Source organism: Rhipicephalus microplus, chromosome 4 (genome assembly GCF_043290135.1).
Source record: "Rhipicephalus microplus isolate Deutch F79 chromosome 4, USDA_Rmic, whole genome shotgun sequence".
In the NCBI taxonomy this organism is placed as follows: domain Eukaryota; kingdom Metazoa; phylum Arthropoda; class Arachnida; order Ixodida; family Ixodidae; genus Rhipicephalus; species Rhipicephalus microplus.
In genome coordinates this window covers 4020947-4048216 of record NC_134703.1, presented here as the reverse complement: position 1 = coordinate 4048216, position 27270 = coordinate 4020947, and the positions used below count along the sequence as shown (strand labels likewise).

The window sequence follows — 27270 nt, the reverse complement described above, 5'->3', positions numbered from 1 at the left end:
CAGCGGCTGGCCCGCTGCGTTGGACCATACACACGCAAGAAGATACATACGACCTGCTGGCAAGGGCAGCTGGCCTCACGTGGTGCTTGATTTCTCGTAAGTCGCTAATCAAGCTTAGTAACCATTTTGTGTCAATATCTAAATCTTCGACAGTTTCTCTCTTAAGAAGCTGATACGGTTGTCATGCTGTAGGTGAAACGAAATGTATATGTGACAGCCATCAACAGCAAACTTCAAACAGAAAATTCCTCTCTTGGTTGAAACTCTTTCAGCATAACTGCAGGGGCACTTTTTTTTTACTTTTCATAAATTAAAGTTTTATAAGAATCCTACAACTAAACATATCGTGAAGATACCTCGCGTGCTAAATGATTCCGCATCACCTGTAGACTAGCAAAACTGCACTAAAAGACGGAAGTGAGTCAACTTACAAAAAATTACCGTTAGGGAGATAGCTACCACAAGCGTGACGAAGAAGCTGATGACCGGAATCCACATGTAGGACACGTGGTACAAATCGTATACTCCACTGCAAAACAGGAAAGGAAGCTTTTACTTAAACGGGCACAACACCACTGTCGCGATGGCTGTAATTTATGCACATAAAGCCATTGCAGGATGACAACACATTGTTGAATGCACAAATAGGATTACCATCAGGGCATTTCAGGCCGTTTTACAGAATGTTCTTCAAGCTAAGGTGCCTCATGTGCACGCACATTGCCTCTCTCTCTCTCTCTTTGTGTGTGTGTGTGTGTGTGTGTGTGTGCGTGTGTGTGTGTGTGTGTTTGCGTGTGTGTGTGTGTGTGTGTGTGTGTGTGTGTGTGTGTGTGTGTGTGTGTGTGTGTGTGTGTGTGTGTGTGTGTGTGTGTGTGTGTTGTAGCCGTAGCTATTATCTTCGTATGTTTAGGCCGAATCGATGTAATAGTATCTTCACTGTGTGCTCTAACATCAAAAGATTAGTGATGGCCGTGAAAGTTGTCTTTTTTTATTGTCTATAATTAAGAATTCAGTTTATTCCCTCAAGATAAGAAGTCTGCAGACCACCGCCAAGAAAGTGTTATAGTTTAGCTGAAAATTCTTGCATACTTATTATGCACAGTTGACTATAAAACTAGTGATATTCAGGACATCTCCGGAGTTTCTGCAAGAGTACGTTTACCAATACCAAAATATGACAGGGTACGCGAATATTCACAACAACGTTCATAAACAATAAAATGGGTGGAATCAGTAAAGGGGCTGAAATCAACACAAGATGAACGCCACCTTCCAGTTATCGGGGACTCCCTTTTTCTTGTGCGATTTTTTAAGTATACAAACATGATAGCTAATAAGAACTTCACAAGTTCTGGGCTGCAAAGGGTGAGCTAAGGACAGGTACAATTTATTCATAAAATTATCAGACAGAAATCAGGAGGTAAGGATCAAAGTCTCGCATTTCCTCATTTATGCTGGGAAAGCAGGTTTGTGCTGCATCGTAGCACGCTTCTCGCTGTACTCGATTTTCTTGAAAGGAAAAAAAATGCATACTTCGATCACGTTCACGCTATAGAATGTCAGGTTGCTTTAAATGATAAAGATTGACTGTAGAAAATATCGGTGCCATCAAGTACTTCTTTCATGGGTGCTGTCAGAGGGGAAAAAATAAAAAACCACTTGTCTGCGCAACTGACTTGCTGGTTGCTTGAGTTTTCGTAGTGAATGAAGTTCATGCAATGGCTGCGTGTCGTCATAGTGAGGGACAAGTTGGCTGTTACTGGCCTCCTAATGCTATGACATCATCCCTTAAGTGACCTTGACTCACCCTGAGAAGTAACTCCGCTGAACAGGAACAGTGGCCGTGTAGTTGAAAGCGCACTCTTCAAGGGTGGTGCGGGCACCACTGGGCTTGGCAGGGTACAGAAGACGTCCGACAGCCACCCACAATGCCAACCCAAAGCCCGTAAACATTGAAGACATAGCGATCTGCAGGGGTATTTGACAAATAGGTGAGAAAATTGCATGGCGTATTAGACTATGGCAGTGCAATAAAACATACCAGACGCATTTACTTTTGACCAAGATGCTATGCTTTCATCGGTGAAATCCTAACACCAAAATAAAACTCTGTAATTTGTTTCCAGGCTCATGTGTCACGCTACATTCCCTCTAACTGCACTTTACATAATGAAAACGCGTACGAGATCTAGTGCGAAGTGACGTGAATGATACCACGTGGATGATAACATCACCAGAAATCTAAGAATGTAGTGTAACGTATGATACTGCGTCACGTGGGAAAGAAGGTTTTGGGTTATTCGCCGAGAAATCTTATTGTGCTGGCCAATGTGTTTACAGTCTGGTTCGGTGCCGGTGAAAGCGGTGTGTTCAGGATGTAAAACAGTCTTTTTATGTTTCACTAAGTAAATTATTGGATTGTAGTCATGTCTTCGTATCTTCATTGTCGTATTCTATTTTTTTTCTTATATACGTGAACAGATACTAGCTCCACAGACATTTCTCTAGTTGTGAATAATGTACTCAACAGCAAAAGTTTGCAGGACGCAGAATTTTCGATAAAGATGAATTCCCCATTTGTCTGCGAATATAATTTCGAAGTAAATGCCCATACTGCACTTGGCATTCCAACCTATACAGTCACCAGCTTTATTACAAGCATTTAGCACTGATATAGCAGAAAGTCGCATTTTTTGTAGATCGAACATGCTCCAAAGTTTTTCTGTAGATGGTACAATAATGATAGATGCCCTGGTGAGTCGTACAACACTGAATAATAACACTCCTAAAATATGTCTCTTCTTACCTATGCTAGGCTATCCACTCTGTGCCATCGACTCACTTTCGTCATCATCACGAAAATCATCATCATCAACCTAACTACGACCACTGCAGAGTAAAGGTTCTTCCCATGCATCGCCAGTAGATCATGGTCCTGTGCTTGCTGTGGTCACGTTATCCCAGCAAACTTCCTAATCTCATCTGCCCATTTGACTCTGCCTCTTCCTTGCGCGCTTGCTTTCGCTGAAAACGCAGTCTGTTACTCTTATTGAAAACTGTTTATCTTGCCTACGCGTTTATGTTTTGCTCATGCCCATCTCTTCTTCTTGATTACAAATAGAACTTCCTCAACACATGTTTGTTATCTGACCCACTTTACGAGTCACTTTACGTAACCATTTGTTCCCATCGACAGCCTTTCTGATTCTTTTGTATCCGTTCTTTAGCTGTTGATAGACTAGTGGATAGCAACTTACCTAATTTTGTACCTGTTACATGAGGCTGCCTATTCTGCTCACGAAAGTTTTCTTGAATGATCTCTTTTGGGAGCAATTTATTGTTTATAGTTACACCCATCACATAAACAGAAAACATATTGATTCTTCAAGAAACATTCTTTATACTGGCATATTGTAACTCAACTGAGTGTGTTGGAATGTAAGTATATGGTGACAGCCTTAAGTATAAACAGTCTCAAGCTCCGCAGAAACTGTTCTCACCTACGAGAGTGCGTTTTAACCATAATAATCCCCATGTGACTCACCTGGGTTTCTTTCCTTGAAAACTCTGTGATTGCTAGTACCCTATGACTAATTTTATGTGCGGCTGATAGAGCACAGGCAGTTCGCGGCGTGAATGTCGCAATCGATAGATATCGTATAGTGACCAAAAAAAAAAAAACTAGAGGGTACTACTGTCTTAAGCGTGGTTAGAAGGAATGCATACAGCATAATATGCGCTACAGCTACTCTAGTGAAAAAATATTTCACCAGTTCCGATACCGTCTTTATAATTTGGTGGCATTTTAATGGAAATCTGTCCATTACACATTACTACACACGAGTGGACATTAATACCAACGCACTCACCTCACTTCCGCACCAGGGAAGCAGGAGACCAAGGATAAATACCGCGCCAGTTGCACCTTTAATTGATCCAGTCGTCACAAAAGCAGCCTGTGAATTAAAATTGAGTCAGATATCACATATAGGTCTGAATAAAGTTTATACAGCGTTGAAGTAATCGTTGATTGATTGATTGATTGATTGATTGATTGATTGATTGATTGATTGATTGATATGTAGGGTTTAACGTCCCAAAACCACTATATGATTATGAGAGACACCGTAGTGGAGGGCTCCGGAAATTTAGACCACCTGGGGTTCTTTAACGTGCACCCAAATCTGAGCACACGGGCCTACAACATTTCCGCCTCCATCAGAAATGCAGCCGCCGCAGCCGGGATTTGAACCCGCGCCCTGCGGGTCAGCAGCCGAGTACCTTAGCCACTAGACCACCGCGGCGGGGCCGTTGAAGTAATCGTAACTTTATCTTTGGGTCCTTCTTTATTTACGTTGTTTATTTATAGGTTTTTGTGTCCTATACTCAAGTAAGCTCGTTTTTTCGTCCTTTTCCTTATCTCATCACAACCCAAAATACCCATTCCACCTATAATCGCGACCGGAAAATAGCAAGGTTGCCTCATAGGTGCTACACGCATCTTCGACCGTGGTCGCTTATGTAGACGACGCAAAATATTCCCGTCGTCCGCATTTTGCAGTGAATGTATCGGATAATGCGCACGAACTACTTTGGTGCACCCCTTTACGACAAAGTAACTCAGCTAGCCCCGCCGCGGTGGTGTAGTGGCTAAGGTACTCGGCTGCTGACCCGCAGGTGGCGGAATCGAATCCCGGCTGTGGCGGCTACATTTCCGATGTAGGCAGAAATGCTGTAGGCCCGTGTGCTCAGATTTGGGTGCACGTTAAAGTACCCCAGGTGGTCGAAATTTCCGGAACCCTTCGCTACGGCGTCTCTAATAATTATATGGTGGTTTTGGAATGTTATACCCCAAATATCGATCAAAGTAACTCAGCTAATCTAGGCTGAAGAAGTTGCACTTGCTTTGGCAATAGCTCACTTAGGCGGAGTATGTATTTTCAGACTCAAAAACGGCCATTCGTAATTTTGCTCTGCGTCAAATTCATGCACCCGCATTCTATATACTCGGTGTATTTGTGAAATCCATAGACATTTGCAAGTGAGGCGCTCTGTTGGCGCGAAGCGCGAGCGCCGATTGCGAGTTGTTGGCACCGAGCCCGTTCGACTTCTTGTTTGCATGCTGCTGTTCTACCTGCTACTCACTCGACATGGTCAAATAAACCCCCTTCCGAAATGGTGAAGATGCTAATGCAGCGGCATTATATTCTTTTTCTTCAGTTATTGAAACTCCTGCACAAACGTTAAAGCATCAGTTCGGCATTTTCTCACCGATAAGACAGAAGGCAGGCTCGCGGAGAGGAACGCCAGGACCACCGCGTTGAGACCAAGACCGGCAGCTGAAACGAAGATTTGTGTTTCATTTAGTGTCGTTTATAGAAAAAACGACGGTCAAACTAATGCTCATAGCTAAGAATCTGTTCAGTAGCTGTACATTTGTACCTAATTAAGATGAAGTACTATATTTTCTTTTCTTTTTCGTACAACGGCCGCTTGTATTGTTCCTTCTATTGTAACTTGCCTAAGAAAGACCTCTAATCCAACAGTTAGCGACATTAAAAGTGAGCCAAACTGTTGTGAAATATTTTTTGTCTTCCTGATTTCTTTTGAAAACATTGCATAAATAGCTCCGTCAATTCATAATAAACACGATTACAACGGTAATACTAGCGATAGCAAAAGCTTTCTAATGTATAACTTTTGTACGGTGGTGGTAAAACGTCTGGAGCCATGACCATTACGCCACGAAATCTCCACTATTGTTGTGGCTGTTTCCAGACCACCCAATGGCAATGTTCAAGCTGGGGAGTGACTTCCCTTCGTCAAAACAAAATCAGTTTTAAAATTTTTCAATCCACAAATAGAGAATTTCTCTATTTTTTAGAAGATACTTTGCACCTCGACACGCATTGCTTGAAAATAGTCTTGGCCTTTTTTCTTTGACATGATGACTGCAAATGTGTGTTGTTCCAACGTCATTTCTGCATTTTGCTCATAACAACATTTTTGGAGTTTACGGGCATTGTTCTCAGGGTCTGTCAATCATAAGCAAGCAGAAATCCTCAGATTGGTTTCTTAGAGGCGTTTACATAATTATTACTAGATATCAGCAGCCTAGGTACAATTGTATTTTTAGATAAATATCATTATTCAGTGGCAATTTTCATACAAAAAGAAACATAAAAAACATATCTAGCTCTCATGGTACGCTCATGATTTTAGATTCCCTCCTTTAAAGCATAAGTATAACCACCTTTGAACAAGACTTTAACGCTCTGTCGATTGAACATTTTAACAAAAGCTAGGCATGTCGAGAACAAAAAAAATTGAAACCTTGAACACATCTTGAAACTAATTTTAGTTCCAGTTTAACTTGCGTCTACCTTATAAATGCCTTCGAACTTTATAGCCACAGCTTTTATTGCCATTTTTCTAGAGTCAAATTTAAACACGTTTTCGAAGTCTCAAACCTGCCTAAATCAAGCGCAGAGTAGATGTCATAGATGTAGATTTCTCTGTAGTGTTATCGCAAGCATCTGCTACAAGGAATACAGGTTCGCCTTAAGTTGCATATTCAGATGATCAGCTTCATGTTGACGCCAAAGAAACTAATAAAAAATTATACTTTACCGATTGCCTTCATTGCCCACATTACACCTTCGGGAGAAAGTTTCACAATGTGCTTTATGAAGTCTTCCCAGACGATGGCAGCCAAGGCGTTGTACCCAGACGACAACGTGCTGAATTAAAAGAAAACAAAGTAAGTCAGTTTACTTCTCGGGTTATTTTGGGTTCATCTTAAAATAGTTATTTAAATATATGATGTATACGAGCATCCAAAAGTCGAGTGATTTCAACAAAACCTTCGATTGACACAAATATAATTGTATAAAAAATTTTGCTTAATGAAGCAACAAATAATGCAATCCAAAATTAACCAACAACTTGAATTTACTAAAATATAAATTATATTGTTAAAGCTAAATTCGCTTTAGCTTAGGTACACTACTTACAAGTGATGATTATTTAGACTAAAGTCTTTTGCTAACAAGAATATGTGCAAAAATCTTAGACATACCACCAAAACACGCCAATGCTAGTAATATGAAGTGTTACCTGAGCGATCCACTGTAAACTGCCGCGACAAAAAGCCCCGTGATTCCAGGCAGGTGACCCAACGTCTCCATCACAAAGTGCGGCATCAACTGCGTTCATAAATGGTATCAGCACGAATAAAGACTTTAGAACTCTGCTCTCGCCCAACTCCTTTTCTTGAATATCTGAAGCAGTAAAGATGCATGGTGATCATTGCTGCGTGACCGAAAGATACAAAAGGTGGTGCTATTGTTCTCAGTGAGTAAACAAGAAATACCAACAGACTAGTATGAACTTTAGCTAGATAATTCTCCCTCTACCCCACCCCCCTCAAAAAGAAAAAAAAAGAGATAGCATATCGGTGTCTACAGAAACAAGTGAAAACCACCGTCCTCCAGAGTCAAAAAATAGTTTCTTTAATGTTTCCTTTAGCTATGATGCGGAAGAATTTTTCTAAAACCAGTTAGTTTATTTAGATTAACATGCTGATTGTTCTAACTATTTGAAACATTGTTATCATAGGCGCTTCAGTTTTCCATTATTACGGTATTAGCAAAGTAATATACATAATTTTAAACTGTAATCTATTATTAAACGCAAGTGAGTTTGCTGCACAGGCTAGCCATGTTGCGCAATCGGTATCTTGATTTTGTGTGTACGTATCAATGAGGAGGCAAAGGCAACAGGCAAGTGACCTTAGTGTAAATTAGTCATTTTCCCCCCTTACCTTACTCACATCCAAGCAAACGTCTTCATCTTAGAAAAGTAACAGTGCAAACATAGTGGGGTTAGAGCGAAGGAGGAAAACACTGCATCTTGTTTCGGCACTGTCTTGTTTATTCTTTTCTTTGCCCCGAGCTGCCTTCATGCGTTTAACACTTTCTGGGATAAATTACCTTCTAGTACACTCTGGTGAGACGTTTTTAAAACTCTAAATTCTTTGATCGTTTGTTTAGGAAATGGCCTAATGAATAATTAGCGCGTGAATATACGAGTCACAACAGTGTTGGCACTCCTATTCGGTAATAATCTGCATTACGGCCACCACTGACAGGTGTTCTCTCTAACTTGCCTGGTCGTACTTGGTTATCATGGCTGCTTTGAGCGGGTCACATCGGTGATAGAGCGCGAAGAGCAAAAGGCCACATAGCGATGAAATCGTCAGTATTGATGATACTCCCAGCGTGTTGATGTAAAGCGCCCTGCAAGTGCACAAAAGATGAGGACACATTCTTAAGCGATTGCTAGGAGTGTGGATAAGGAGAGGGTAAAAAATTTTACGACCGTTTGCTACGAGACGCTAAGAGACTAACATTGTCGCAGGACTGGTGCTAGTCAGAAACCACCCATTAGAGTTCTACTTGGAATTATACCGCAATTTACAGTTTGAAGAGTAGAATGAATACATCTTTCTAAGTAGCACTGCATCTCGGAAAGGCACTTGTATCTATGCGTTCTTCTACACAGCAATGTCAAGTTTAAATCTTTGGTTTTTAGGTTAACCAAGCACATTAACCCAATCGATAAACTTTTAATCGGCCTGTATTCCCCAGGTACTTTTATCTAAAGTGTCAATATTATGACGGCATGTTTTTTTGTTTGTTTCCTGTATGCCCACTCTTTGGAATTTCCTGTCTTCGACCTCTGCCCCTGTACGTAATATGTAGATATTTAGACATACGTCAAGAAAATTATTGCGTTTTACATAGAGCTCTTTTTCTTACTCAAGGGTTATAAATATACCGATGTTCTACCAAACAATGCAGACAATTTTGAAATAGGTCATTTCCTAAGAATGAAATGAAATTTCATGAACAGCAACCTCACCCTCTGGCTGTCGTCCATAATTTGTGAAAGTATACTTGTAAATCATCACATAACTCAATAACTAATAGACTTTTACACTGTGGCAAACATTGAAACTGCAGTTCATGAATTATATTTGGTCCTTTTTAATGTATACTTGAAGGCATTCGAAATGATCTTGGAAGTTGGCGCGGAGTCTCTTCTGCCATGTGCGCAGTGAGTATGTTATCGAATTTTATTTATTCGGGACCACCACTCCAATGCTCCTTAAGCTTCTACCGACAGTTCGGCGATGTTATCGAATAGAAGACATCTGCTGCTCTCACTCGACTGCTGTCGCGTATTCGAGAAAGGGGGGATTATCAATAAAGGCATGAGGTGTCACTATGTACTAGAATCGTCCGTAGATATTCTTTACCCGGGTGTATGTTCTAGAAACTCGAACCTACACGAAGCATTGGGTTTAAGAGACAACAATGAAAAGTTAAACAGGTCTGCGATAGAACTGTAAAAGGCGTTTGGATGAATGGTGCCGAAAATATAGGCAGAACGGCCTCAATAAATAGTCGAGAAAAGAAAGTCACTCTACCTTTAGGAGCAATGTATTAAATGCGACAAATTTCTTTGCGTACTGTAAGCACTTTTTATCTATCTATCTATCTGTCTATCGATCGGTCGGTCGGTCGGTCGGTCGTTCGGTCGGTCGGTCGGTCGGTCGGTCGGTCGGTTGGTCTATGTCTACGTCTACGTCTACGTCTAAGTCTAGGTGCTCTCACGATCACGCCGCTTAAATTTGGCGCCCCAAAATTTGTACGGGAGGGTAAGATGATATAACGAAAACGACCCGCTGGTCGTTTTTGTTATATAGAAAGAAGTAGACGAAAAGGAGAGAAACAGGAAGCAGGATATAAATAAATCGAAATGAACAGGGAAAAAAACCAAGACAGAAAATACTGGAAAGGACTAAATGAAAGGAGCACGAAGGAAAAAGAAAACTGAAAAGAACAAAGCAATGAAGACTTCTCAGCCATTTACTCAGAACGGGATCGCGCCATAGGTTCGAAAGAAAAACAAAGAACAAAGCTCCCCACTCTGTTCAGCTTTGGCACCCGTATTTGGAAGCGACCTTTTTTTTTTGCGGAAATTAAGGTGAGTGTTGTGATTAGGAGGCCACTGTATACAGCGCGTAGTAACTGCCACATGCGATTGCGTGCTTAGTATGACATAGCGAAAAAACGCCAACGTCAGGACCAAGGCAAACTCGAGACTTCCGGCGCCAAGCGAGCACGCACTGCTTCGTACGAAGATGTAGGACAGGTATTTGCATCGATACCGTATCTTCTCGCGTACAACAGTTGCTTGATTATAGCTCGCACTTTAAACTAATAATCGCAGAAAATTAGGAACCAGTAAAACTTTCCGCGCATAACCGTAAGACGTCTTTGCAATATTGTGGGACAGTGCCATGACGCCAACTTGACCAACAATATTGGTATCGAAAATGTGGTGAATTCTGGCACATTATTGTTTCGCGTTAAATTATTTGTTCACTTTATGCTTCTTTGTACCTTTGATTTAACAAAACTATTTTAAGATGTCTTTTACAAATTAAGCTAGAACACGTGGTTCCGTTTATTTTTGGGGAGGTGAAATGAAATCGAAGGTTCTCTTTATTTTCAATCAATTTTCGAAAAATTGCAGTTTTATGCACTCTAAGAATTTTTTTTCATGTATGGAATGATTCTAGACTATTAAAACTAGCAAAATTGTTGGTCTGATGCAGGGAACTGCTCTAAATATTCTGGCATCGCCAGTCCTGGCACTGTATTCTCGAACACATGAGCTGTATACACTTCATCATTGTTTACGTATATAATAAACGACCAACTGGCCCAAGTTTCAGTCTTGTTCCTTCATAATTTTGCGATATGGTTTCCGAAGCATGGGTTGATACATACTATCGTTCACCTGTGGTGCATACCAGCATACCGTGGGCCATTATGCTGTGGGTATGCCCCGTGGGCATGCCGTGAGCATACCGTGGGTATGTGCCGCACGCGAGTGATGGAGCGGATTTCAGAATATATGGGACCGGAAAGTCTGGTTATTCATGTAATGGCCTGCAGTCGTGTTACTGAGTAATTCACGTCGTCTTATGCCAATTTCGGTGTGTTTCAAGCTAAGGAGATGACCGCAAGAACTCTTAGGCGGAAGCGGATAGATAGATAGCTAGATAGATAGATAGATAGATAGATAGATAGATAGATAGATGGATAGATAGATGGATAGATAGATAGATAGATAGATAGATAGATAGATAGATAGATAGATAGATAGATAGATAGATAGATAGATAGATAGATAGATAGATAGATAGATAGATAGATAGACAGACAGACAGACAGACAGACAGATAGACAGATAGATAGATAGATAGATAGATAGATAGATAGATAGATAGATAGATAGATAGATAGATAGATAGATGGATAGATCCATGGATAGATAGATAGATAGATAGATAGATAGATAGATAGATAGATAGATAGATAGATAGATAGATAGATAGATAGATAGATAGATAGATAGATAGATAGATAGATAGATAGATAGATAGATAGATAGATAGATAGATAGATAGATAGATAGATAGATAGATAGATAGATAGATAGATAGATAGATAGATAGATAGATAGACAGACAGACAGACAGACAGACAGACAGACAGACAGACAGACAGACAGACAGACAGACAGACAGACAGACAGACAGACAGACAGACAGACAGACAGACAGACAGACAGATAGATAGATAGATAGATAGATAGATAGATAGATAGATAGATAGATAGATAGATAGATAGATAGATAGATAGATAGATAGATAGATAGATAGATGTTTTAAGGAATGCTCCCCCATTTAAAAGGCAGCCCTCCGTGGCCTTGTGTACTCACGTTCGTGCCTTGCGAATCGATGCAAGACCGCAGTAACGTTGTACCATGACCTGGTTCATGCCGAATGCCGAGATCCACGTGATGGAGTTCCCGCCAACGACGCTCCAAAAGGTGAAAATTTTCTGAAAGTTCAAGCTCATGCTTGCGTGTTGCAAAGTAGAGGAGAATATTTAGTGAGATGACGCTGGCACTGCTGTGTGCATACAAAGTAGATAAATTTGTAGGTAGAAAACGCGCTATAATTATTACTTCAAACACCCGCGACGTTTCCTTCTCAAAGGCAAATGCACACTCGCGTACACCAATGATGGATAACTTAAGACGGACGTCATGAGTTGGACGTCCGTGTGAATGGCTGGAAGTTGTCTGAGTGCACGAGTGAGTCTATTTCTTTAGTTGCGGAGGTGACCGGCCTTCACCTTACGGTCGTCTGACCAGAACATCTCCAGACCTCTTAGGTTCTATTTCACTGTAGATAGACTTCGTTTTATATTCCAGGACTAAAGTCTGAAAACAAATAAAAAGAACGTTTGCGCACCAAGCGTTCGTACTGAAACGTTATATTAAGCAAATCTGACGCCAGGAAGTGTGCAACTATATTTGACACCATGAAATATATTTAGTTTTATTTATATTTGTTACGCAATGTGTAGTTTTATAAAATGATAATACACCAATTCAATAATATTTATCACCAGGCTATGCTTCCTGACGCATTCGGCCGTTCACCGTGCTTCAAAACGGTTTATTTTAGTTCAAAACATAGCGTAGTTGCGCAGCTCGGGAGGTTGACGCAAAAATTTGCTGAGAACTTTGTCAATTGATGGAGATAATACAGGTGATGACTAAACAAACAACCTTCCTTTTTAAATGAGCTTCAGCACAGCCAGCTAGCTATTTCAAGCATTTTTTGAAACAGAAGATTAGAAGCATAATATTTATAATTAAGAAGCGGTGGTTTGGAGAATCGCGGAGTAAGGAAGCCGACAGTACTAATTATCTGCCAAGCTTTTTACTTGTTAAGCAAAGCTTAGCGTGCTGAGCAAAGTGCTAGAATGAGTTCCACGAAGTCTCTAGAATGGATGATCGGTGGTCTGTGACAGTAAGAAAATTTACGAGGAAGCAGTATAAACGCCACTCATAGCAATGACAGAATCATAAAGACATCGCCAAATAACCTATGTGGGAAACACGGTAGGCTAGTGCGCATAGATGTAACTAGAAATCTCTCGAGGAATATACGTTATCTTGCTGTGCAGCTGCGCCCAGAATGTTTTGCAAGTGTGGACTATGCAGTCAGGCTAAAACATTAAGCTCAGCGTGCTGAGCAAAGTGCTAGAATGAATGCCACAAAGTCTCTAGAATAGATGATAGTCAGTCTACGACAGTAAGAGAATTTACGAGGAAGCGGTATAAACGCCACCCGTGTTCATGGTTGAATCATAAAAACATCGCCAAATAAATTATGTCTAAAACACGGTTGGCTGGTGGGTATACATGTAACTAGAAATGTCTCGAGGAATGTCTTTTATCTTGATGTACAAGTGTGCACGGAACGTTTTGAAAGCGTGCACTAAGCAGTCAGGCTAAAAAATTGTAGATTTCAAGATACATAATTAGCCTAGCAGGTATCATACGTGCTTTACGTCTATGGCAGCGTATTTATAACTTGTGAGCTTTGTTTGCGAGAGGCTTTGGTAGTATAGTGCAGTTCAATACGTACTCAAAAAATTCGAGCAGCCCTTCTTTGTTGACCACGTCGAAAACAGCGCTGGGCTCACCGATCACCATGAAACCCTGTAACAAAACATGTGACCAAAACATTAACATAGACATCGAGACACATGTCTGTTGTGTTTTAGCGTCGAAGCTTCTTGAGGCGTGGGCTGAGCGTACCGTCGTAATCGTATGTAGCCACCTCTCGTTCTTGAACCGGCCGTAAAGGGCGGTACTTGTACATATAACGAAATGCATATACGCTGAAAAATGCAAATGGTACGACACTGGAGGGCGATATTTGTAGAGTGATAAGTAATAAAAACCACAGCATATCCAGGGAATTAATGATGATGAGTGGGGCGAAGCGTCCATCAGTCCGTCCGCGCTTCCTTCTATTCGTGCGTCCATCCATCCGTCCATCCGCGCGTCCATCTATCCATCCATTCATGCGTCCATTCATTGTGCAGTCGTCCAGGCGTCCATACGTCCATTCATCCGTCCTCTCGTGCCTTCATCCACGCGTCCATTTATGCGTCCGTCCCTGCATTCGTCCATGCGTTCATTCGTCCGTCCGTCCGTGTGTTCATCCATGCGTCCATCCGTCCATCCGTCCGTTCATGCGTCCGCCCGTCCATTCCTACATCCACCTGTGCGTCCGTCCGGCATCATCCCATGTGTCCATCCGTGCGTGCGTCCATGCATCCGCTCGTGCATCCATCCATCCATCTGTCCGTGCGTTCTTGTATCCATCTGTCCGTTCCTGCGTTCATCCTTCCGTCTGTCCATTCAGCCGTCCGTTCGCTTCGCCTCATTTGTCATCATTCACTTCATGGATATGCCGTGATTTTTAATAACGATGATAGCAGTGTAAAGTACACTCTACGCAACATTCAACTTCAGCGATTACTCATTATCTCATGCTATTCGGCAAAACGGGTTGACTGACACGAAGGAGCGCCCTCAAACTGCATCTGCTGTGGCACCTTTGAAGTTAATATCGATGCATATTAAACAACGGGCACTTTTAACAATCAAGCAGTGAGAAAGCAAGCAGCTTATTTTCACTTAACACCGCTCTTCGACCACCGCCATCTATAGCTGACGACTCTATGCATTCTATTTAATTTGCCGCAGAAGTTAGTTGTCTGAGAACATTTAGCGAATGTTACCTCTGACATTAACCGAGGAATATCGATATAGGTAAACATCCGTTGCCAAACATATTTAGGTAAAATGAAGGGTCAGTAACATTTGCACTGTATTAAAAATAAAAATGAAAGGATCATGAGCTGCGCGAGCTGAATTCTCCCCCCCCCCTCCTTTTTTTTCTTGACAGTATACAGCACTGCTAAAGCTGATCCTCATCTTTATCAATGGTGTGCGCGGTCAGCGGTTACCACAGCCAAGGCGGCCAAAGCTTATTGTCTGTCTGTCTGTCTGTCTGTCTGTCTGTCTGTCTGTCTGTCTGTCTGTCTGTCTGTCTGTCTGTCTGTCTGTCTGTCTGTCTGTCTGTCTGTCTGTCTGTCTGTCTTGTTATTCATGCATGTAAAACGTTTGTTTGTATATAACACAACACCTATTTCTAGCCTTTTCAATCTAGCGCAGTTTAAGAAATGTGTCCAAAATTCTTAAGGATCAGGGAAATGCTATATATGTATGATACCTTTTTGTTTCCATTTGAAGTTTTCTTGTTGTTTCCAGTAAAATTCGTTTTCTTTTCATTATGCAACAAAATTAGCAGGACGCTAAATTATACTGTGTCTTCAGCGAAAGCCTGCGTCAATTTGTCTGACTATGCCATTCTTTTCTTTATATACATTACCGGGGGAATGGCACGCAAACTGGCTGATGATGTATTTTTTTTTAATTTTACCGTGAACAGCAGTGAGGCGTGACCCGCCTCCGTTTCGCATGCGTTTCTATACCCCGCTTCACGCCCCTTGGCGACTTACGCGCTCGTAAAGCTTTGTATTATTCAAAGCTGCAATGAATTTCACATGCAGAGCTTCAATGCTTCCGTTTGACATAACTGCGTAACTCTACTAATTCAAAAGTTGATTCCTTTACCTTCATTAATTGCTGTCGTAAACAATGCTTCTAACCATCTTAATATGCACGTGGCTACAGAAGAAGTGATTCTGAAGGCATCAAGAAATAAAACATTTCATTGACATCCTGATTTTGGGACACATTTCATGGCCTACCCGGTATAACAACACCTCGCTAAAAAAAGAAGAAGAAAAAATTACGGCATATTCACGGGGTGAATGATGATGAATGGGCGAAGCTCCGGAGGGATTCATCGGTAAACTGTGAATCTTCCGTGTAATTCGCCCAGTCGATCATCATGTAAAGGCGTGAGAAACGCTGTGTGTGTATATACACAAATCAACTTTTATTTGTTCTTAGACGATGAATGGCTTGCGATGTCCCTTGCCTCGCGCGCTCGCACATCGGGATTCTGTCTGCGAGCGCGCGCTGCTGCCGCCTTGCGCTCTCTCCGCTGTGCAGCCTTATCCATCCGGCGACTCCGAGCGCGCGCCAACAGCGAACGGATTTTATTACAACGCTCCCCCTAGCGTACGTAGCCGCACTAAATCGAACGATTGCCTTCAACCAATGACACGTGCCATATGTGACATCATTCCTATTTTATAAGATCTCGCGTCTTTCATCAACTACAAGTACCGCTTTCTAGTTTATAACATCTTGCATCTTTTCATCATCAGCTACAAGTACCACCATCTAGTAAACACTACAAGAACTAAACGAGAGGTGGCTACATACAGGAGACGGTACCGCCATCTAGTGAACACTGCAAGAACTAAACTAGAGGTGGCTACATACAGGGGACGGTACCGCCATCTAGTGAACACTGCAAGAACTAAACTAGAGGTGGCTACATACAGGCTACAGGGGACGCACAGCCCACGCCCTAAGGAGCTTCGCCCCTAAAAGAAAGAAAAAAAGATGGGCACACCTTAATAAGGACAATCAGCAGTCCGAAAATCATCAGTAGCACATGCAGGACGTCAGTCCAAACGACAGCTTTTATGCCTCCCTGCAGTGCGAAGGGGTGTATTTTAGCAACTTTCATAGGTTTACCTAACATGTACCCACGGTCCAACACATTGCATGGGAGAAAAATAAAGCGTCACTTACACTTACCAACGGCATTATTTACATACAGCGCCCACACAAAAGAATGCTCAGTGCCTGGAAAAATAAGCCTTGCATGCATTTCATATTTGCTTTAAAACAATGCAGGAGTCTAGAAAACGCATACCTGAACGATTGAATGTGCCATTCGCTTGGCCTTAGCGGCACTTCAAGTTATTCAAAGAGCAACCGACACCTTGAGTAAAGAGCATTGTTGCCCTTGTATCGAGGGCATTGTTGCCTTGCGACAGTGCGCTCGTTGCTACAAGGTAAGTCAACCGCATTGTTGCAAGGCAACAGTGCCCTCGAGGGCATTGTTGCCTTGCAACGATGCCCTGTTGTTGAAGGATGCATCTCCTAGCTTATGTCAATATCGGCTGATCTCTCGACGCCCCCGTTTGCCAGTATTATATTTTCCCTGGCATGTGAGGAACCATACTACAAAATATATTCTTGTTCGTGGGGTCAATGCGCCGAACCTCCTCGAAAAATTATGGCAGCTTCAAGCTTCAGCATATAGAGCCAAGCGTTATGGAAAAGCGTAACCATGAGCGCTTACTTGTATCTGCTTACTTTTTCCTTCTTACTTTTTCTGTTTCCCGTGTGTCTTTTTCGTGTCTGTTGCTGTCTATTTCTTCCTTTCTCTTTCTTGTTCTTTCTGTATTTATTTCGGCTTCTTTTTTTTCTCTCTCATCATTTTTTGTTTTTTTTGTCTCTGCTTATTTCTATCTTTCTCTCCCTTTCGGCCTTGCTCTCTGTTTTTTCTGTCTCTTTTTTGTGGCAGTTCTTTCCATATCTTTCTCTCTTTTTATGATTTTTCGTATTCATTTTTGTCTCGTCTCGCTTTCTTTTTCCGTAAATCTATCTATCTATCTATCTATCTATCTATCTATCTATCTATCTATCTATTATCTATCTATCTATCTATCTATCTATCTATCTATCTAACTATCTATCTATTTCACTTCATTCACGGCGTCCATTCCGCCGAGCAGATTTTTCATTTGACGTTCTCATTTACTTTACTCGGTTGGGGTCGTCATGTGGCACCTGCAGGGGCGCCCACTGTCATGTTGCAACTACGGCGAAAAAACAAGGTTCTTGCGGCTGCCTTAAACAGTTCTACTGTTAAAACGCGCATGAAGGTATAATGTGCGGAGACTAATCAACATGTAGGTATACTCACTATTGTCGTGTAGAAGGCGCAAACGCTTCCGTTGAGCACGATGGAAACCCAGACTGGAAGGCCTGTCACTGCACCGAGCAGGTATCATAGAGAATATAAACGCTGCACGGAAGTCGCCTTTCAGTGAGCATAAACACAGTCGTGGTACCTCAAGTTTTAAAGAGAGGCTTTCTTTACCAATATGCTTGATTTCTGCGTTTCGTTGGTTTGTCGTCCCGAACAGCACAGCGATACTGAGAGAAGCTGCTACTGCCTCTGTGATGGGCCTAAAACACCCTAAATGTAATTTCTACACTACCTGACTATGAACAGCGTTTTCGACGGTGCTGATGCGGGCACCAGTTACACTGTCACGAAGATCGACACTGCGGTGGTGGTGCCTTTGGGAGTAACATGGATCTGGTAAAAATTGGCATTGACCATTAGCGACACCATGGAAGGCTTTTGTCATGATTACATGCGAGTTTCGGTTTGCTTTTCATAGTCATTTCATTTGCATCTGGGTATGCATACTTCTGTCGGCTGAACTGCGCATCTGAGACTTATTGCAGATTTGAGACCACCAAATCTCTAAGTTGTTATACTCATAACCCTATAGCTAGACAGGCACGCAAAGCGAATGATTTATCAAAAGCAAAAAGTACTCACCTGAACCGAGTGCAAGTGACGGGACATAAAGCACTACCCCCAGGTAGAAGCACTGCGATGTACAGATGTCATTCACGTTAGCCAATTCAGGAATTTTAGTAGATCCCGTTAAATGTCTCACTATTCCTTACCACTTCTATAACGGTCAAAGCGGAGATAATCTTCCTGATCAGTACAGAATCGAATCTGTTCTCCAGATACTGCAAGGGCAAAAGGCAAGCACTCATGAATATCACACAACGTTCGCCATAGCAACGCGAGAATTGTGCAAATTAGCTAAAAGCATATAAACTGCGTTGTGATCTCAACAGGGACTGAAATTGACTAGGTGAAAATAGGTTATGTTCAACCACAATTGAAAGTGTCCGCTTTGTTATTAGAAATCATTCTTCTTCTTCTTCTTCTTCTTCCTCTTCTTCTTCCTCTTCTTCTTCTTCTTCTTCTTGTTCTTCTTCTTCTTCTTCTTCTTGTTCTTCTTCTTCTTCTTCTTCTTCTTCTTCTTCTTCTTCTTCTTCTTCTTCTTCTTCTTCTTCTTCTTCTTCTTCTTCTTCTTCTTCTTCTTCTTCTTCTTCTTCTTCTTCTTCTTCTTCTTGTTCTTCTTCTTCTTCTTCTTCTTCTTCTTCTTCTTCTTCTTCTTCTTCTTCTTCTTCTTCTTCTTCTTCTTCTTCTTCTTCTTCTTCTTCTTCTTCTTCTTCTTCGAATACCTCGATAATAACATTAACGATGGCAAAACCTTAGGTAGCGTCGCTCACTGTAGTGTTTTGAGAGCGCGCTCACGCCAAATAGAAGCATTCTTGTTGTTGAAGTGCCTTGATGATAATGTTAAACACGGACATTCTTACTCTAGATAGGAAAACACGATAACGCGAATCACGTAGAAAAAAATTGAAGACGCTAGCGAAAAACTGATAGGGAAAGAAATAAAAAGAAACGGAGATTTCAATAAAAATAAAGAAATCAACACAGATACATTTAAAAATGAGGACGAGAAATAAATAAAGAAGGGGAGAAAGGGAAAACTGAAGAGAGTCCGCTTCACGTACGTTGTTTTTCTTTTGATTTGAGATACTGAATACAGAAAACGTTTAATTAAATTATATAAAAATTTTTGGTGGAGCCACCCGAGTGGGTATGAGCCATGTTTGTGCATTCATCATCATCATTATTACTATCATGACCATCATCATCAAAGCTGCCCCGCTCTACACTACCTTTACACTTTCATCTAGCGTACATTGCCTATATGTAACGTAAAAAGTTCATGTAACTTTTTTAATTTTTACTGTACCGCTTGATGGCTAACAATATAAGCATTTATAATATGTGGACAGGTGATGAATATGGTGAATGGTGAATTGTAGCACAAGGGCCACTGATGGCCAAAGATTGCCAGAAAAAATATACAGAGTACACACCAACTATGGTCTCAGTAGAGGACTGTGAATAAAAAATAAATATATAAATAAATAAATAAATATTCAAGTAAATAAATAATAACTTAAAAACTTCGTGCCTACAAATGTCATTTCCTTGAGTAAGCGCGTCGCCAAAAATATAGACCGCATGAAAGACTAGATTACACATGTATTTACATTACACGCAGTTTCGCTTTGCTGGTAATACGTGCATACCGTATTACCAGCAACGCTGCACTATAATACCAGGTTACGACATTCTTGAACAGAAGCAAATGTTTAGAAGAAATAATCAGAAATTGGAAATCAGAAAAAATAATAATAAAGCGCCAAATAAGTGAATTACTTCTTTTCTAGTTTTTTTTATTGTGTTTCATTTGGAGCATATTGCCTGCTATTTGTGTTGAATAATTTCTGTTTCAACTATGATATCTTTGATTTTATATTTACCTGTATATTATTATTTTAACTTTCCTAATGTATCAAAGTTATACGTTAACTGCGACTTCTTTTACGAAAGTTTTTAGGACGCTTCTACTTTTGTTGTCAGTGGTTGTGTGCAAACTGTCGTTTCAGGAGAGAGAACTTCGTCATGCGTCCGCTTTTAGTACTCTCTTTCCAAAGTGCAATTCAGTCCACTTAAATAAAATCCATTTAAACTTTACAACCATACAATAGGGACGTCAATTAAAAAATGCTAAATATGTTTGATCCGCTTATCTCTAGAGCCGCCAGAAAAGCGTCCTACCTGGTTCACACTGATCATGTCCATGTTATAGAAAACGGGCAGCGACACGTGGGCAGCCACAAGGCTAGCTATGACGACACCAACGACGGCGACCATATGCTGGGAACCATGGAGAAAGTTCTCCGCAGGTACACCCAACATGGCGATCGCTGACAATCTGCTGGCTGTCATGGATAGAGTTACTGGAAACATCTGCGCAAAAAAGTTTATTTATTTATTTATTTATTTATTTGTTTACTTATTTATTTATTTATTTATTTATTTATTTATTTATTTATTTATTTATTTATTTATTTATTTGCAGCAATACTGCTATTCTCTTTCGAGAGCGGGGCAGTTGGGCAGTACAAGAATATTTCACACAAAAAAAATAATTAACGAGCGAAAAGATCCTTACAAGCAAACACAAGCATAACAAAAGAATGAATATTGTCAATAGAATCGAAGAATTGAAGTGTTGAATATATATATATATATATATATATATATATATATATATAAAATAAGGGAAAGAAGTGTATACCTAAGGGCTCGTTTTTCCGTGTTTTTAACACAATAATAATGAGATATAACAGACAGTAATGTCAAGGAATGTACAGGGGAAGTTATTAACATTAATGGAATGTAAATAAGAAGAAAGAAAAGTGGATGAAAAAATTACCAACTGTAAGCAGGAATCGAACCTACGACCTTCGAATTACGCGTTCGATGCTCTAACCACTGAGCTATTACAGCGGCACTCCCTCCATCCACTTTTTTGGGTTTATCTGTGAATTTAGAAGTAGGAGCGACAGTCAGCGCCATCTATAAGCCAAACAACGAGTGTGAAAACACTCTTATGCGCATGTTTGGCATCACGTAGCACGTGAACTTATTATGAGCGGGCAGCTGATTAATTGTCCCTCTTATACAACCTAAACACACCAAGTCTGCCAGTACGAGACCCTCGTTCAATGAAATAAGGGAAAGAAGTGTATACCTAAGGGCTCGTTTTTCCGTGTTTTTAACACAATAATAATGAGATATAACAGACAGTAATGTCAAGGAATGTACAGGGGAAGTTATTAACATTAATGGAATGTAAATAAGAAGAAAGAAAAGTGGATGAAAAAATTACCAACTGTAAGCAGGAATCGAACCTACGACCTTCGAATTACGCGTTCGATGCTCTAACCACTGAGCTATTACAGCGGCACTCCCTCCATCCACTTTTTTGGGTTTATCTGTGAATTTAGAAGTAGGAGCGACAGTCAGCGCCATCTATAAGCCAAACAACGAGTGTGAAAACACTCTTATGCGCATGTTTGGCATCACGTAGCACGTGAACTTATTATGAGCGGGCAGCTGATTAATTGTCCCTCTTATACAACCTAAACACACCAAGTCTGCCAGTACGAGACCCTCGTTCAATGAAATAAGGGAAAGAAGTGTATACCTAAGGGCTCGTTTTTCCGTGTTTTTAACACAATAATAATGAGATATAACAGACAGTAATGTCAAGGAATGTACAGGGGAAGTTATTAACATTAATGGAATGTAAATAAGAAGAAAGAAAAGTGGATGAAAAAATTACCAACTGTAAGCAGGAATCGAACCTACGACCTTCGAATTACGCGTTCGATGCTCTAACCACTGAGCTATTACAGCGGCACTCCCTCCATCCACTTTTTTGGGTTTATCTGTGAATTTAGAAGTAGGAGCGACAGTCAGCGCCATCTATAAGCCAAACAACGAGTGTGAAAACACTCTTATGCGCATGTTTGGCATCACGTAGCACGTGAACTTATTATGAGCGGGCAGCTGATTAATTGTCCCTCTTATACAACCTAAACACACCAAGTCTGCCAGTACGAGACCCTCGTTCAATGAAATAAGGGAAAGAAGTGTATACCTAAGGGCTCGTTTTTCCGTGTTTTTAACACAATAATAATGAGATATAACAGACAGTAATGTCAAGGAATGTACAGGGGAAGTTATTAACATTAATGGAATGCAAATAAGAAGAAAGAAAAGTGGATGAAAAAATTACCAACTGTAAGCAGGAATCGAACCTACGACCTTCGAATTACGCGTTCGATGCTCTAACCACTGAGCTATTACAGCGGCACTCCCTCCATCCACTTTTTTGGGTTTATCTGTGAATTTAGAAGTAGGAGCGACAGTCAGCGCCATCTATAAGCCAAACAACGAGTGTGAAAACACTCTTATGCGCATGTTTGGCATCACGTAGCACGTGAACTTATTATGAGCGGGCAGCTGATTAATTGTCCCTCTTATACAACCTAAACACACCAAGTCTGCCAGTACGAGACCCTCGTTCAATGAAATAAGGGAAAGAAGTGTATACCTAAGGGCTCGTTTTTCCGTGTTTTTAACACAATAATAATGAGATATAACAGACAGTAATGTCAAGGAATGTACAGGGGAAGTTATTAACATTAATGGAATGTAAATAAGAAGAAAGAAAAGTGGATGAAAAAATTACCAACTGTAAGCAGGAATCGAACCTACGACCTTCGAATTACGCGTTCGATGCTCTAACCACTGAGCTATTACAGCGGCACTCCCTCCATCCACTTTTTTGGGTTTATCTGTGAATTTAGAAGTAGGAGCGACAGTCAGCGCCATCTATAAGCCAAACAACGAGTGTGAAAACACTCTTATGCGCATGTTTGGCATCACGTAGCACGTGAACTTATTATGAGCGGGCAGCTGATTAATTGTCCCTCTTATACAACCTAAACACACCAAGTCTGCCAGTACGAGACCCTCGTTCAATGAAATAAGGGAAAGAAGTGTATACCTAAGGGCTCGTTTTTCCGTGTTTTTAACACAATAATAATGAGATATAACAGACAGTAATGTCAAGGAATGTACAGGGGAAGTTATTAACATTAATGGAATGTAAATAAGAAGAAAGAAAAGTGGATGAAAAAATTACCAACTGTAAGCAGGAATCGAACCTACGACCTTCGAATTACGCGTTCGATGCTCTAACCACTGAGCTATTACAGCGGCACTCCCTCCATCCACTTTTTTGGGTTTATCTGTGAATTTAGAAGTAGGAGCGACAGTCAGCGCCATCTATAAGCCAAACAACGAGTGTGAAAACACTCTTATGCGCATGTTTGGCATCACGTAGCACGTGAACTTATTATGAGCGGGCAGCTGATTAATTGTCCCTCTTATACAACCTAAACACACCAAGTCTGCCAGTACGAGACCCTCGTTCAATGAAATAAGGGAAAGAAGTGTATACCTAAGGGCTCGTTTTTCCGTGTTTTTAACACAATAATAATGAGATATAACAGACAGTAATGTCAAGGAATGTACAGGGGAAGTTATTAACATTAATGGAATGTAAATAAGAAGAAAGAAAAGTGGATGAAAAAATTACCAACTGTAAGCAGGAATCGAACCTACGACCTTCGAATTACGCGTTCGATGCTCTAACCACTGAGCTATTACAGCGGCACTCCCTCCATCCACTTTTTTGGGTTTATCTGTGAATTTAGAAGTAGGAGCGACAGTCAGCGCCATCTATAAGCCAAACAACGAGTGTGAAAACACTCTTATGCGCATGTTTGGCATCACGTAGCACGTGAACTTATTATGAGCGGGCAGCTGATTAATTGTCCCTCTTATACAACCTAAACACACCAAGTCTGCCAGTACGAGACCCTCGTTCAATGAAATAAGGGAAAGAAGTGTATACCTAAGGGCTCGTTTTTCCGTGTTTTTAACACAATAATAATGAGATATAACAGACAGTAATGTCAAGGAATGTACAGGGGAAGTTATTAACATTAATGGAATGTAAATAAGAAGAAAGAAAAGTGGATGAAAAAATTACCAACTGTAAGCAGGAATCGAACCTACGACCTTCGAATTACGCGTTCGATGCTCTAACCACTGAGCTATTACAGCGGCACTCCCTCCATCCACGTTTTTGGGTTTATCTGTGAATTTAGAAGTAGGAGCGACAGTCAGCGCCATCTATAAGCCAAACAACGAGTGTGAAAACACTCTTATGCGCATGTTTGGCATCACGTAGCACGTGAACTTATTATGAGCGGGCAGCTGATTAATTGTCCCTCTTATACAACCTAAACACACCAAGTCTGCCAGTACGAGACCCTCGTTCAATGAAATAAGGGAAAGAAGTGTATACCTAAGGGCTCGTTTTTCCGTGTTTTTAACACAATAATAATGAGATATAACAGACAGTAATGTCAAGGAATGTACAGGGGAAGTTATTAACATTAATGGAATGTAAATAAGAAGAAAGAAAAGTGGATGAAAAAATTACCAACTGTAAGCAGGAATCGAACCTACGACCTTCGAATTACGCGTTCGATGCTCTAACCACTGAGCTATTAAAGCGGCACTCCCTCCATCCACTTTTTTGGGTTTATCTGTGTGGTTAGAGCATCGAACGCGTAATTCGAAGGTCGTAGGTTCGATTCCTGCTTACAGTTGGTAATTTTTTCATCCACTTTTCTTTCTTCTTATTTACATTCCATTAATGTTAATAACTTCCCCTGTACATTCCTTGACATTACTGTCTGTTATATCTCATTATTATTGTGTTAAAAACACGGAAAAACGAGCCCTTAGGTATACACTTCTTTCCCTTATTTCATTGAACGAGGGTCTCGTACTGGCAGACTTGGTGTGTTTAGGTTGTATAAGAGGGACAATTAATCAGCTGCCCGCTCATAATAAGTTCACGTGCTACGTGATGCCAAACATGCGCATAAGAGTGTTTTCACACTCGTTGTTTGGCTTATAGATGGCGCTGACTGTCGCTCCTTCTTCTAAATTCACAGATAAACCCAAAAAAGTGGATGGAGGGAGTGCCGCTGTAATAGCTCAGTGGTTAGAGCATCGAACGCGTAATTCGAAGGTCGTAGGTTCGATTCCTGCTTACAGTTGGTAATTTTTTCATCCACTTTTCTTTCTTCTTATTTACATTCCATTAATGTTAATAACTTCCCCTGTACATTCCTTGACATTACTGTCTGTTATATCTCATTATATATATATATATATATATATATATATATGTATATATATATACCGCAAGATATATTAACAAATTTTAAACATTATGCAATGCTGTCATCAAAAAAAAGCGAAAATGTATGGCGCTAACAAGAATGGAACCTGTGTCGTTTATCGCTACCGTGGTCCTTCATACATAGCTCCTGCTATGCACGCACATTTTTTACTATTTGTGACGAAAAAAAAAACAGTCTTTTTTTTCTAGTCTATATCACGCGGCTCGTACCAATTGACCCTTTGATAAATACGAGAGCGCTCTTGCACCATATAATGAATATTCAGTGAGCCATTGCCGCAGGTAATTCTATCGTTGGATAATATCTCCCTTAGCATAGAGCCGTCACTTCTTCCCTGCTTTCAACGCGCAAGTACAAAACTAATCACATATTCTGGTCATCTGCAAAAAAAATGTACACTAGCAGTGTAGGTTTTGGTGCTCGTTGCGGAACCATGCAGCTTTTATAGTAAAATATTTTAGTCATTTTCATTAAGCGAAAACGTTATTGCAAGTAATGGTATTAAATGCTGAAATATATTTTCAATACCAGATAGAATCGGTCTCAGGGAAGACAAAAAGTATGGATCAAATCGTTGAGTTTTACATATATCAACTTTTATTTGCATGATACATTCTAGCATGATCGTAAGCATCCAAGTTTAGCTCCTTTGTTAGCATGACGTTGGTATTCTTTTTTTTCTTTCGCAAGTTATTCGGAAGGAAGCCACCACCATGGCAGCTCGCGGCCATGCTGCACCTATTGCCCATTTGTGTCACATTGTTTTGAGCACGGTTTCAACTTGTGCGCTTTAGTACAACGCCCTATCCCCCAACCCCAGTGTAGGGTAGCATACCGGATACTAGCATCTGGTTAACCTCCCTGCCTTTCTTTTTTTTTTCTCGCTTGTCTCTCTTGGTACAACGTGGTCAAGAACAGCCCAGATGCTGATCAGTATCGCGAAAGTCACAAAATAGACGATAGAAGACGATAGTATACTGCAGACAACGCTGAGTTGGTCTACTGTACGTCTTTCTTCGTATATATAAATACTCGTCGGTATCTGTGCTGGTGTGTTCACCACACTCTTTCTGCTTCGCTTACCTGCATTTGCTTACTTCCCCCGAAGAAGTCCTTTTTGTCGGTGCTGCGGCGGTCCTTCCAAGCAAAGAACACACCTATTAACGTTGAAAGGCCCAGCACGGCTACAAGCACGCAGTAGTCGGCTGGTTGGAAATACCGGGGGGCCATGACGGAGACTAAATGGGCTCTCTAAACAAGAGAGCGCCGGTCTCAACTACCACATTCTCTGAGCGCTGCTGTCTAAACGCGTTAACAGGAAGTTCTTCCCTTTCCGTCATCTCATCCGGTGATCCAAAGTTACAGCGTTTCTATGGAGAACGAAAACAAGTGACAGCAAGGTTGCTAACCAGTCCAATATTCAATGACGAAGGCCTCATTTCGAAGGTTGACGACGA

The 27270-nt window shown here is 40.9% G+C and overlaps 1 protein-coding gene across 1 annotated transcript in view; it reads right to left on the bottom strand.

Moving 5' to 3' along the window:
* Positions 1 to 27084, bottom strand: part of LOC119172607 (sodium-coupled monocarboxylate transporter 1-like) — a 41370-nt gene extending 14286 nt beyond the window's left edge. The window contains exons 1-15 of the mRNA XM_075892113.1: positions 26897 to 27084; positions 20733 to 20924; positions 18701 to 18769; positions 18570 to 18621; positions 17922 to 17989; positions 16557 to 16637; positions 13581 to 13654; positions 11858 to 11998; positions 8168 to 8297; positions 7117 to 7205; positions 6631 to 6740; positions 5272 to 5339; positions 3870 to 3956; positions 1808 to 1968; positions 432 to 529 (exon numbers count right to left, since the gene is read on the bottom strand). Of these exons, the coding sequence (XP_075748228.1) occupies positions 432 to 529; positions 1808 to 1968; positions 3870 to 3956; positions 5272 to 5339; positions 6631 to 6740; positions 7117 to 7205; positions 8168 to 8297; positions 11858 to 11998; positions 13581 to 13654; positions 16557 to 16637; positions 17922 to 17989; positions 18570 to 18621; positions 18701 to 18769; positions 20733 to 20924; positions 26897 to 27043 (1567 nt within the window). The 5' untranslated portion in view covers positions 27044 to 27084. The remainder of the gene's footprint in view (positions 1 to 431; positions 530 to 1807; positions 1969 to 3869; positions 3957 to 5271; positions 5340 to 6630; positions 6741 to 7116; positions 7206 to 8167; positions 8298 to 11857; positions 11999 to 13580; positions 13655 to 16556; positions 16638 to 17921; positions 17990 to 18569; positions 18622 to 18700; positions 18770 to 20732; positions 20925 to 26896) is intronic.
* Between the last annotated feature and the right edge of the window lie 186 nt (positions 27085 to 27270).